The sequence below is a fragment of the Protobothrops mucrosquamatus genome, unplaced genomic scaffold (assembly GCF_001527695.2).
Source record: "Protobothrops mucrosquamatus isolate PMUCROS unplaced genomic scaffold, P.Mucros_1.0 scaffold2, whole genome shotgun sequence".
Taxonomy (NCBI): domain Eukaryota; kingdom Metazoa; phylum Chordata; class Lepidosauria; order Squamata; family Viperidae; genus Protobothrops; species Protobothrops mucrosquamatus.
The window spans coordinates 1927465-1939933 of NW_015386389.1; the positions used below are offsets into that span (position 1 = coordinate 1927465).

General features: G+C 46.3%; 1 protein-coding gene across 1 annotated transcript in view; it reads left to right on the top strand.

The window, feature by feature from the left end:
- Nucleotides 1-11916: 11916 nt before the first annotated feature.
- MYCBP2 (MYC binding protein 2) overlaps nt 11917-12469 on the top strand; it is a 145303-nt gene continuing 144750 nt past the window's right edge. The window contains 1 exon segment of the mRNA XM_029287366.1: nt 11917-12077. Within this exon segment, the coding sequence (XP_029143199.1) occupies nt 11917-12077 (161 nt within the window).

Sequence of the window (12469 nt, forward strand, 5' to 3'; positions counted from 1 at the left end):
CTCTTTGAAGGCAGGCCCTTGTTAAGAGTTGCCCCCACTCTGCTCCCTTTGGCAGAGAAGCCAATACACCACCTTCTTTCTTGTCTCCTACTGTGCCTGAAGCTGATTAAATACAAAAAAGAAGAAGAAAAGAACTATTGGCGCTCAAACAGAAATCAGAGCAAACTCAAACTGTATTCTTTCCATTAGAGATAGGCACGCTCTTTCTCATTCAGACAACGTAGTCACATTAATGAATCAATGGAATTCTATGCAAACCAGAATGACTAAACCACCAAAACATTGCAAAAATGGTCTCTTCTCTACAGCTTAGAAAGGGTTCCATTAAACCAGTCAATTCTAATAACCTAATGCACTGTCAAACTCAATTTCACTGAGGGCCGCATCAGCATTGCGGTTGCTCTCGGTGTGTGTGTGGCCAAGGTGGGTGTGGCCTACTGGGTGGGCGTGGATGGAGTGGGTGTGGCCTACTAGGTGGGCATGGCCAGCTCTACATCGTTCGCGTCAAGGGTGCCTGTGGGGGCCTGGGCAGGAGTGGGACAGATCTGAGGATCCCTGGCAGAAGGGGGTGGGACCAGGGCAAGCGCCAAGGCATGGTCCATTTCTTCATTCCTCACAAAGGGTGACACCTCCCCAGCATGCACCCAGGGGGTGGGGCCGACACGGCAGGGGCTGGTTCCTCGCTGTTTCTAGACGGCCTTGTGGAGCTAAGACTGAATGCGTTTCAGCATAGATGGCCAAGACAAAATTGTACATTGGCTCCCGGCCGGCCTGGGCCAAGGCCAAGGCAGTGGGGGCCGTTCCCTCACTGTTTCCAGGATGGCTTCACGGGCCACATGAAACCACTTCACGGGCCGCATCCGGCCCCCGGGCCTTGTGTTTGACATGTCTGACCTAATGTGTTGGACTACAATCCCATCATCCCCAGGAAGTGTCCTCGGGCTGCCGACTGAATGCAATGCACTCTAACACAACTAAAGGTCATCAAAGTTGACTTGGATGGGGAAAGCTGGATTACACCGTCGCTTGCCTGAAAAATACAAAATATTATTTTTCCATACCTTTTATCCTTCTCACTTGTCAATACGTCTGTACCGATGTTTCATCTTCCATCCAAGCAACGTATCTGGTATTATACACACACTTGTAATATTTTAATCACATTCTGAAACAGGCCCAGGGGTAGTCAACCTTGGCTCTTTTATGACTCGTGGACTTCAACTCCCAGAATTCCTGAGCCAGCTGTGCTCATAAAAGAACCAAGGTTGACTACCCCTGGGCTATACTAAGATTTGCTAATATGAAATTAACCCGATAAACTTTATGGCCCCAGTAAAAATGTGGGGTCCATCTTATTCAGCAATGTAACCACAGTCTAGATGAACTGTTAATTAAGACTAACTTCAAGATTACAAGGAAGGTAAAGGAGGTGGATTTTGGGAGAACATAACCATTTCAACACAACTGGCAGAGGGCAACCTCTCACCATAACCTCCACTACCTATTGCTGCTTTCACATTGGATCCCAAACCTTATTCTATTTCCCTCCCCATCTCTCTAAAATGAAAAGCCTCAACCAGGGGTGGGCAACCTTGGCTCTTTTATGACTCGTGGATTTCAACTCCCAGAATTCCTGAGCCAGCATAGCTGACTCAGGAATTCTGGGAGTTGAAGTCCACGAGTCATAAAAGAGCCAAGGTTGCCTACCCCTGGCCTAAACCTTCGTGTCTATGGAGCTTCTCAGTCATCCAAGGTCATGGTTGTTCCAAAGGGGCTTTTTCAGGAGGCAACTGGACTTTGTTTTTCTTTGAAGATGTTTCACTTGTCATTCTAGAAGCTTCTTCAGCTCTGAAGAAGCTGATGGTGGCTGCAGGGTGTTTTCTGCCCTGTTTCCCTTTCACTGGGGGAGAGGGCAGAAAACATATCCTGCAGCCAAGAAGGCTCCACACACACATTTGTACTCAGGTGACCCTGAGGACACAGTAAACCTCCACATGGACTCTCTAAAATAAGGATCTTCAAACTTGGCCCTTTTATGACTTGTGGACTTCAACTCCCAGAATTCTGAGGCACGCTGGCTGAGGAATTCTGGCAGTTGAAATCCACAAAAGGGCCAAGTTTGAAGACCCCTGCTCCCAACAAATGCAAATGACCAGCTGTCTGCAAGGAATATAAATCCTTCCATTCCCCACCATCCAGTCAGAGCTGAAGAAGCTTCTTGGATGAGAAGCTAAACATCTTCAAAGAAAAACAAAGTCCAGTTGCCTCCTGAAAAAGCACTTTTGGGACCTAAACCTGAGTGAAATCAGCCAAAAAAAAAAAAGCAAATTCCTCAAGGACAAGTTCTCTATTTCTCAATGTTCCTTCATGTCAGCCATTGCAGCAGATCACTTCTCAGCTGTGATCTAGGTAAGAAACCCAAGGAGCACGACCTCCTTTTTTTCAGAGCTTTTGCCAAAAAGTTCAAGCTCTGCCCCACCAGGCCTTTATAGAATTGGCCCCATCCTTCTGCCAGTCCCACACCCACTAGGTCAGTGAATGCATTTGTGACTAGGGGAAAGCCAGCAAATTGCAAGCCAGAGTCTGCAAAGACTCAAGACTCATGTTGCTTCAAGACACCCGCTTTTCGCTCTTGTACACCTGGGCAGTGAGCAGGTGCTTCCAGCACTCTGGAGAGGAAGGAATTTCCTGCCCCTTCCTAACCCAGACTTGCTTTGGTCACAGGTGGTCAAGGCAAACATTAGTTCTCACGTGCAATTAATTGTTATTTTCAATAGCTCTGCATCTTATGGTTTCCTAATTGCAATACCAACCTGAGGGGGGGGGGTGAACTTTATTTTAAATTGTGGTTCTGTATTGTGATAGTAGAGATTATTGTGAGGGCTCTATTGCCATTTTCTAGCATGCTATCTGATACTTGGTAATGGGTCGAGGCTTGATTGTAGCTACTTTATCTATGACCTTATGCCTCGTATCAGTAGTTCTGCTCTGAAAAGGAGAGGGTGGTAATAACGTTCAAGCTTAAGGCTGGGTGCACATCCAGTTGTTCTTCCGGATCTTATTGAACATGAGATACAATATGTAGTTGGTCTTTCTTGGGTGGTGATAACAGCTTCCCCTTGACTATGTTGAAGCACTGGGTTATCAGCTGTTATCAGGGTGGATACAGGTCTTCTCTCCATCCATAGTTCCCTCGTATGCATCTATTGAAGGAAAAGTCTTCATCGTGGTTCACTCCAAGCCGGGAATAAACAACATGGCGACTGATTTAGAAAGAAGGTTGTAGTTTATTGAAGAGGAGAGCCAGACAGAAAGATGGCTCTGGAAGAAAAGAGAGCGAGCACATGTAGGGAGTGGGTTTTTATACCTTCTTGAGCCTTTTGTTTGGAGTTGTTCCTGTGGCATGAACTTTAACCTGAGTCTGAGTGTGCCTTTCTGGTATTCTGATGGTGGTGGGTTAATCCTATTATGTCCCAAGGGTCATATCCTGCTTCTCTATGGCTGTGGCTGATGACTCTTAGATTTTTGGTGAGGGATTGTTGATTCTAGGGATCTTTCTTCCTAATCCCAGTTTCCTGACTCCAGTCTTTCTGACAAGATTATCACATCTGCAATTCTACAGACTTGGTTTCTGTTTGGGACAGAGAGACTTGGGGGCAGGATTGGTTTCTGCTTTTAAAGTCCTTTAGGGAAATATATTCTGCCTTTTAAATATTTCCCAAAATATTTCTTTCTCTGGGGGGGGGGGGCTGACTTCCCACACATCGCATGTCCCTTCTCATTAGATCTGTTGTAGTAGCATTCCATCAGTTCCAGGTTCTCTTATCCTGTCTGTCTATCTATCTGCCTGTCTGTCTGCCTGCCTCCCTCCCTCCCTCCCTTATAGGTTTATAATATATAAATATATCACATGTATATAATATACAATATATATTTATATTAATTTATGTTTATTATTAATATATGCATGCACAAATATTCTATTACAATTAAATGTATATTTAATACAATGAATATATAACATATATGTTATAAATACATTTAACGTTAAAGAAATAGCTATTTCTTGTAAATTGTAAATATATTGCATGTCAGCTCAAACAAAAACATTGTTAAATTAAATAAAAAATAAGCAAAAATATCTTGGCCTCATCATATTTGGGGGTGTGTGTGAGTGGATGACATATATTTTAAATGGAATCCTATTGAAATCTAATACAGATCCCAGGATTCAGACGCTGGGGAAACATCATGAAGCAACAGCTACATTTGTATCGTAGCCCTTGAAGAGACAGACGGGCCGGAACCCCGCTCCGTACCCTAACTCTGACCTGGACCCCAAAAGCCCTAAATGTGCCCTGCCCTCTCTGCCTCTAAGAGGAGCCCGAGAGCTTTTTTAGGACTGCCGAAGCGGCAGCCGAGTCTGCAGAAAGAACCCTGAAGTGTATAGTGCAAACAAATAAAGTTTATCTCTATGTTCCCAGTTTGGCTCGCCGTTTTTCTAAAGCTGGAATGGAAAGAGTCCAAAGAGACCGGTCTCCCAACCTCTGCTGGCGCTGCTATCACCGGTTTGCAGCTGCCTCCTTAGAGAAACAATGAAAGGCCCGGAACAAGCGAGCAGCCGTGTTATGAGCGATGAGCAAATGAGTGGACGGGGTGGGGTGAGAGAGGTGAGAATCCCCTGCTAACTAGGTAATAAAAAAAAGAATGGGGTCTTTGTATCTACCATAGACTTCAGGCATTATTTCCACCCAGGCTGCTCAGTCAGGAAATGAGGGGCTGGACTGGCTCACCTGCGGCAATGCCAAGCTTCTTTTCCTCCTTCTTGCCGCTCTGCTATTCGGGCCATCGCGCGGGACCAACCTAAAGAAGAACCTCCGAAGGTGCAGTCCGGCTGGGCAGAGGAGAGGAGGACGGCCCAGAAGATCTCCTCCAAAGGGAGTGGGGGGGACTGCCGCGGACAACGGACAGGAAGTCGGCCATGCTTGGAAGGTCGCTGCGAAAGAGGCGGGGGACTGCCACAGGGAACGGACAGGAAGTCGGCCATGCCGGTGAGGTCCCATGCAGAAGACTGGGTAGGAAGAAGCCGGCGGTCATGCGGAGAAGACTAACGGAAGACTATCTCCCCCCTAAAAAGGAGCATAGAGTGCAGGTGGCTTTGCTGCCACTCTGTACAAGTAGTCCTCGACTTAAACGACAGTTTGTTTAGTGACCGTTCAGAGTTGCAATGGCACTGCAAAAAATGACTTCTGACCGTTTTTCACCCGACCATTGCAGCATCCCCACGGTCACGTGATCAAATTCGGAGGCTTAGCAACTGGTATATACTGTATATACACCAGGTCTACCAAATATAAAGCAATCTGTGTTTCACTTCATATTTGGTAGACTGGGTGTTCCACCCAACACATAGATATATATCCTCCCTGGCCTCTACTGACAGGAGTGAGGAGGAGCCTGTGACCTAAAGGTTAATACAGCTGCCTAACATGCAAGTTGCCTAGGTTCGAATCCCAGAGGGGTAAGACTAGCTGATGAGACCTAAAGAGCTTGAAATAGTTATACTAGTCTCCCTTTAACTCTTTGTCAGCCACAAAATTTTGAACATATATATATATATTTGTTTTCTGAGGTTTTCGCGGGTGTTTGTATGTAGGTCTTTGGTTATTCGGGTTTTCTCCCGCGTAAAGTTAGAAGTGTCTTGGCGACGTTTTGACGAAGTCACATTCATCATCTTCAGGCTGGTGTCTTCAGCTTCGTGCTTCTAGGAGTAGTATATGTACATAATACATACATACATACATACATACATACATACATACATACATACATACATATATATATATAAATGTATGTATGTATGTACCTTTGCTATGACTCAGTCATGTGATCCCCTTGTGCAACCTTCTGACCAGCAAAGTCAATGGGGGGGAAGGCAGATTCACTTAATAACCTGGTTACTAACTTAACAACTGAGGCACGAAAGGTCGTAAAATGTGGCAAAATTCACTTAACAAATGTCTCACTTAACAACAGAAATGTTGGGCACAATCGTCGTAGGTCGAGGACTACCTGTACTTCGCCCTCTCACCGTCATGTACCACCATCCCACCTGCACACGCTCACCCTATCACACTCATGGAGGGCCCCAATGAGGTCTGGCGGAAAAACCAACATGACAGTTCAATTTGGAGAGTGTCTTTATGCCGAGTGAACATATTTGCTTTCCAGTCTGTCTCCCTATATATCCTAGGCCAGTGATGGCGAACCTTTTAGAGACTGAGTGCCCAAACTGCAACCCAAAACCCACTTATGCATTGTCGGGTGCCGGGTGGGTGCGGCCCATTGGGTGGGCATGGCTGTGGTGCTAACGGCAGACTGGGTGGGACTAAAAAGTTCAATCAATCAATTCCAATTTTGCAAGATCTTTTTTTTCCCCGCGAGAAGTTGAAATTGATTGATTGAACTTTTTTTTTTTTTTTGCACATGATGGCGGAGGCCTAAAGCAAAAAGGTTTTATAAAACCCAGCTGAAGGCCTAGGGCTGGGGTGATGGCGGACGTGCCCACAGAGAGGGCTCTGAGTGCCGCCTCTGGCACCCGTGCCATAGGTTCACCACCACTGTCCTAGGCAAATTTCATGGAAGCCCCACTGAAAGAGGAAGTCATCCAGGGTTAGGCTTAGCCCCCATGAGGTCTGGCCCCCATACCAACATCAGAGTTTTATTTTGAGATCCAATTTTAGAGAGCCCTAATTCTAACCCCACATGCTCTATGTAGGGTGCCTTTGAAGATCACCCTAAAGTTAATACAGGTAGTCCTCGACTTAACAACCACAACTGAGTGCAAAATTTCTGTTGCTAGGTGAGACATTTGTTAAGTGAGTTCTGCCCCATTTTAAAACCTGTCTTGCACTGTTGTTAATCACTGCAGTTGTTAACTTAGTAATACGGTTTGTTAAGTGAATCTGGCTTCCTCATTGGCTTTGTTTGTCAGAAGATTGCAGAAGAGGATCACATGAGCCTGAGATACTGCAACCGTCATAAACATCTGAATTTTGATCACATGACCATGGGGGGGATGCTGTAATGGTTGCAAGTATGAAAAATGATCATAAATCACCTTTTAAAGGACAGTTGTAACTTTGAATGTTTATGAAATGAACTATTGTAAGTTGAGGACTACCTGCCACTGGTCCAGAATGTGGCACACAAACAATGTTGGGTGTCCCTCAGCTTGCCCACAACACTATTGCACAAAATGCACCAGTTCACAATTTCTGCACTGGTTATCACCTTTAAAGCCCTACATAGCATGAGGCCAGGTTATTTGCAGGACTGCCAAAGGGATCTGCCCCATCAGTTGGAAAGAATAGCTACGGTCCACATCCCTTCCCTGAAATCTCTACAGATGGAACACTATGGAACATTCTTGTTGTCTCCCCTGAGATTGGGTAGACCAGAGGTAGGCAACCTTGGCTCTTTTATGACTTGTGGACTTCAACTCCCAGAATTCCTGAGCCAGCCATGCCAGATCCCATACTGGGATGCCCAAAATATGTGGCTTTGCCTGAGGCATTACTGAAGCATTCCAGGAAAAAGACTAGGCACTGGGTTGTTATTACTTTTATGGTTTTATTGTTGTTGTGAGCTGCCCAGAGTTGTGCTCTAAGCCAGCTATACAAATATTTTAAATGAATAAATAACACACCTCAATCCTTCTTCGGTAATGCTCGATACAGTCCTTTGTCCCTCATTCCCAAGAACTGTGAAGGGTGAGAGTCCAGTTGCCCAACACTGCACATCTTTGGAAGGGGAAGGTCCACAGGCTTTTTTTTTTTTTTTAGATCACTGTATTTACTCCCCCTTCCTTTTTCACCCCCAATTATCTGGAACACACAGGTGGTTGAGCTGTGAGGCCTGTAGCAATTCAGTTTGGGTCTTGGGTCTTGGATATGAATGGACAATATAGTTCAAAGATGATGAGGGGACTGGAGGCTAAAACATATAAGGAACGGTTGCTGGAATTGGGTATGTCTAATTTAATGAAGAGAAGGACGAGGGGGGGACATGATAGCAGGGTTCCAATATCTCAGGGGCTGCCACAAAGAAGAGGGAGTCAAGCTATTCTCCAAAGCGCCTGAAGGCAGGATAAGAAGCAACGGATGAAAACTAATCAAGGAGAGAAGCAACCTAGAATTAAGGAGAAATTTCCTGACAGTTAGAACAATTAACCAGTGGAACAACCTGCCTCCAGAAGTGGTGAATGCTCCAAACTTCCAAACTGGAAGTTTTTAAGAAGAGACTGGACAGCCATTTGTCCGAAATGGTATAGGGTTTCCTGCCTTGAGCAGGAGGTTGGACTAGATGACCTCCAAGGTCCCTTCCAACTTTATTATTATTACTGATAGATCCTGGAAATGAGATAAGATATACCAACACCGACCTATACTTTAAAAAAAGTTTCCCAAAAGAACTAGTTCATATTCACTGCCTCTTGTTTCTATAATAAAGATTTGTTTTTAATGAAGCCAGTAAAGGAATTCTGACAACACATTAAACGGATGCTGAGCTTAAATAAAGCATTTGACAAACAACTGTAGGAATTCCAGTAGAGGAAAATTATTAAATTTACAGTGATTATCGCATTAGAAAAACTTGTGTAAGCACCAATTGCTAAAATAGATCCTTCATTCTCTAAAAATGGCTGGAAAAGCAGTAACAAGGCTGCATCACTTTTGCCTATTTTGCAATGCTATAACCGGAACAATTTTTATAATATAATGCAGGGGTAGGCAACCTTGGCTCTTTTATGACTCATGGACTTCAACTCCCAGAATTCCTGAGCCAGCCATGCTGAGGGGAAAGGGAGAGGTTTCCAGGCTGAGCCATGCTGGCTCAGGAATTCTGGGAGTTGAAGTCCACGAGTCATAAAACAGCCAAGGTTACCTACCCGATATAATGTAACAAATTCTATAGCTTTCCTTCCAACCTGTTTTTTTTCAATCAGAAAGTTAACTATTACTAAATTCATATTCCCCAAAAGCACACTGAACTGGCTTTATATTAACAATATATTTATTATATGTTATTTTGCACTATATGCTGAATAATTGGCTTTGTGAACATGCAACACGTCAGGTGAGGAGCAACTGTTATTTCAGATTAAGACGCTGATCTTAACAATAAATCTGACACTCACCCTTCACTCTCTAAAAATGGCTGGAAATGCAGTAGCAAGGCTGTAATTCTTTTTGCATATTTGCAGTGCCATAATCCCAACCGTTTTTATAACAGAATGAAACAAGTTCTATAGCTTTCCGTCCAACTAAATTCATATTCCCCAAAGGTGCACCAAACCGGCTTTATGTTAACAGTACAGCCAGTCCTCAACTTACGACCAGAATGGAGCCCAAAATTTATGTTGCTAAGTGAGAAATGTATTGAGTTTTGCCCAGTCCTTTTTTTGTAAAAAAAAAAAAAAAAAGGTGCCATCCAAAAAAGATGCCGGAACTCCGTTCTGGGCGTTCTATGAGAAAAAAAGCCCTGGTTTTGCCCAATTTTATTACTTTTCTTGTCACATTGGTTAAGCGAATCACTGCAATTCTTTAACAGGGTTGTTAAGTGAATTTGGCTTCCCCATTGACTTGGCTTGTCAGGAGGTCGCAAAAGGGGATCACGTGACCTCAGGACATTGCAACCGTCATAAATACGAACCAGTTGTCAAGCATCTGAATATAAATCACCCGGCCATGGAGATGCTGCAACGGTTGTGTGAGAAATGGTCTTAAGTCACTTCTCTCAGTGTCATTGTAACTTTGAACCGTCACTAAATAAAGTAAGTGGAGGATTATCTGTATGTATTATGTGTGATTATGCACTGCATGCCAAATAATTGGCTCTGTGATCATTCAACATGTCAGGTCAGGAGCAACTGTTCTATGTCAGATCAAGCTGCTGTTCTTAACAATAAATCTGGCAGTTACTCATAACGCTGAGACTTTTTATGAGGAGAGAGAAGCAGCACCAACCATTTCCACGGTTTCAGGCCCAGGTATGGAGGGAAGGGGCGGTTAGGAGAAAAGGAGATTTTGTGTTTGTGATGGGAAAAAAAATGAAATTTTGACTTTGGTTTTGTCAATTAGATAGATTTATCGTTAGAGAAATGGCTAGTTATATACTAAGGCGTAACAGCAAAAAGTTGAGGCTGGAGTGTTTTTATCTTGTAGTGTGCTAAAGAGAGTCGGAAGTCAAGGCCTTTTGTTTCTTTTTTTCCTTGCATCTCACATTTTCTTTTTCCCCTCCCTCTAATTTCTTATTTCTATTTTTCTTTTTCTTTTATATATTAAATAAACAAAAACTTGAGAAAGGAAAGGATACAGGGGGAACTTCCATGAAGCTCTCTCAGGTCATGTGAAGCCAGCTCTTCAACACCATCTTTGAGGCTCCTGGAAGAGGCCTTGGGGTGCTGGTCACTGCAGCCACATGGAAAACGTACAGGTAGGCCTCGACTTACAACAGTTCCGTTTAGCGACTGTTCAAGGTTACAATGGCACTGAAAAATGTGACTTATGATGGGTTTTTACAACCACTGCAGCATCCCCACGGTCACCTGATCAAAATTTAGATGCTGGGCAGCGGACTCATATTTATGATGGTTTTTCACACTTACAACCATTGCAGCATCCTCATGGTCACCTGATCAAAATTTAGATGCTGGGCAACGGACTCATATTTATGATGATTTTTCACACTTACAACCACTGCAGCATCCTCATGGACACCTGATCCAAGTTTAGATGCTGGGCAGCGGACTCATATTATGACGGTTTTTCACACTTACAACCATTGCAGCATCCCCACGGTCACCAGATCAAAATGCAAACACTTGGCAACCGAGTCATATTTATGACGGTTGCAACGTCCCCCGGTCACGTGATCCCCTTTTGCAACCTTCTCACAAACAAAATGTTATGTTTTAGTGGGGGTTTTGTATGGGATATTTTTAGAGCAGGCCTGTTATTTAATTTGATTTTAGACAGAAATTTGTGTATATTTATCGTGGTTTTTATTATCGCCTGTTCACCGCCCTGAGTCCCGTAAGGGAGATAGGGCGGTATATAAATTCAATAAATAATAATAATAATAATAATAATAATAATAATAATAATAATAATAATAATAATAATAATAATAATAATAAAAGTCAATGGGGGGGGGAAGAGCCAGATTGACATAACAACCCTGTTACTAACTTATCAACTGTCCGTGATTCATTTAACAACTGTGGCAAGAAAGGTCGTAAAATAGGACAAAGCTCACTTAACAAAGGTCTCACTTAACAGAAATTTGGGGCTCACTTGTGGTCGTAAGTCGAGGACTACCTGGTATTTTATTTATCAACCCCCCCCCCCCAATGCAACAGGAACTCCACCGGGCCTGGCCGAAGGAGGCCGGGCTGCCTAAGGAAGGACCTGCTCGACTAGGCTCCGTTCCTAAGGGGGGTTTTCACGGTCGAGGCTCCAGACTGACCCAGATGGCCGGCCGGGCAGAGGAGCCGCTCGCCTCGACCGCACCCGGGGCGGGGGTCGCTAAGAAGACGCGCTGCCGGGCCTCGCCTTCCGCAAAGGGCGCCGAGACTCGCCCGGGCAGCGGAGAGAGACCGGGCGGGACGAGAGGCCTCTCCGGTAGCCGCGCCGAAGCTCCGCGGCCTCCGCGGCCATGGCAACCGCCGCGCCCCGCCCTCAAAAGGTCACGTGGGCGAGGGCGCCCTCTCCGCGCAGTCGCAGAGCAGCCGACTCCTCCCCCCCTGACGGGCCGCGGCTGCCTGTCATCGCCGCCGGCGCGGGGCCTTCCGGGCGGTGGCCGAGCGAGACGGGGCCGGGCCGGGCGGAGCGGAGCGCCTGGGCGAAGGCGGCCATGGGTCCCGGCGAAAGCGCGGCGGCGGCGGCGGCGGCGGGCCCTCCGGGGCGCGAGCAACTGCTGCTGCTGTCGGGCGCCGCGCTGGCGGAGCGCTACCGGCGCATCTACACCGCGGCGGCGCTGAGCGAGCGCGAGCAGGCCGCGCACCTGGCCGGCAGGTACGCGGGGGGGGGGGGGGGGGGGGGGCGCGGAGGGCGGAGAGGCCGGAGGGAGTGCTGTTGGGTTGCCCCGCCTCGCCTCGCCTCGCCTCGCCTCGCCTCGCCCACCCGGTTGCTCCGAGGGTCCCGGTGCCAGCCGTGCAGCCCGGGTGGAGACGCCCCTGGGCTGAGAAGACGCCGCTTTTCCCTCCTAAGGGACCGGAGCTCTTCTGCGAGGGGCCAAAGGGCCCGGAGTAGAAAGGCCTCTGCCGCCCCCGCTCGTTTTTTCCGCCCCCCCTACGCCTCTTTCCCCCTCCCCTTCGTCCCCTCTCCTCCTCCCTCTTCCCCTCCCCTCCCCTTCTCCCTCTCCTTCCTCCTCCCCCTTCTCTTCCCCTCCCCTCTCCTGTTCCCCT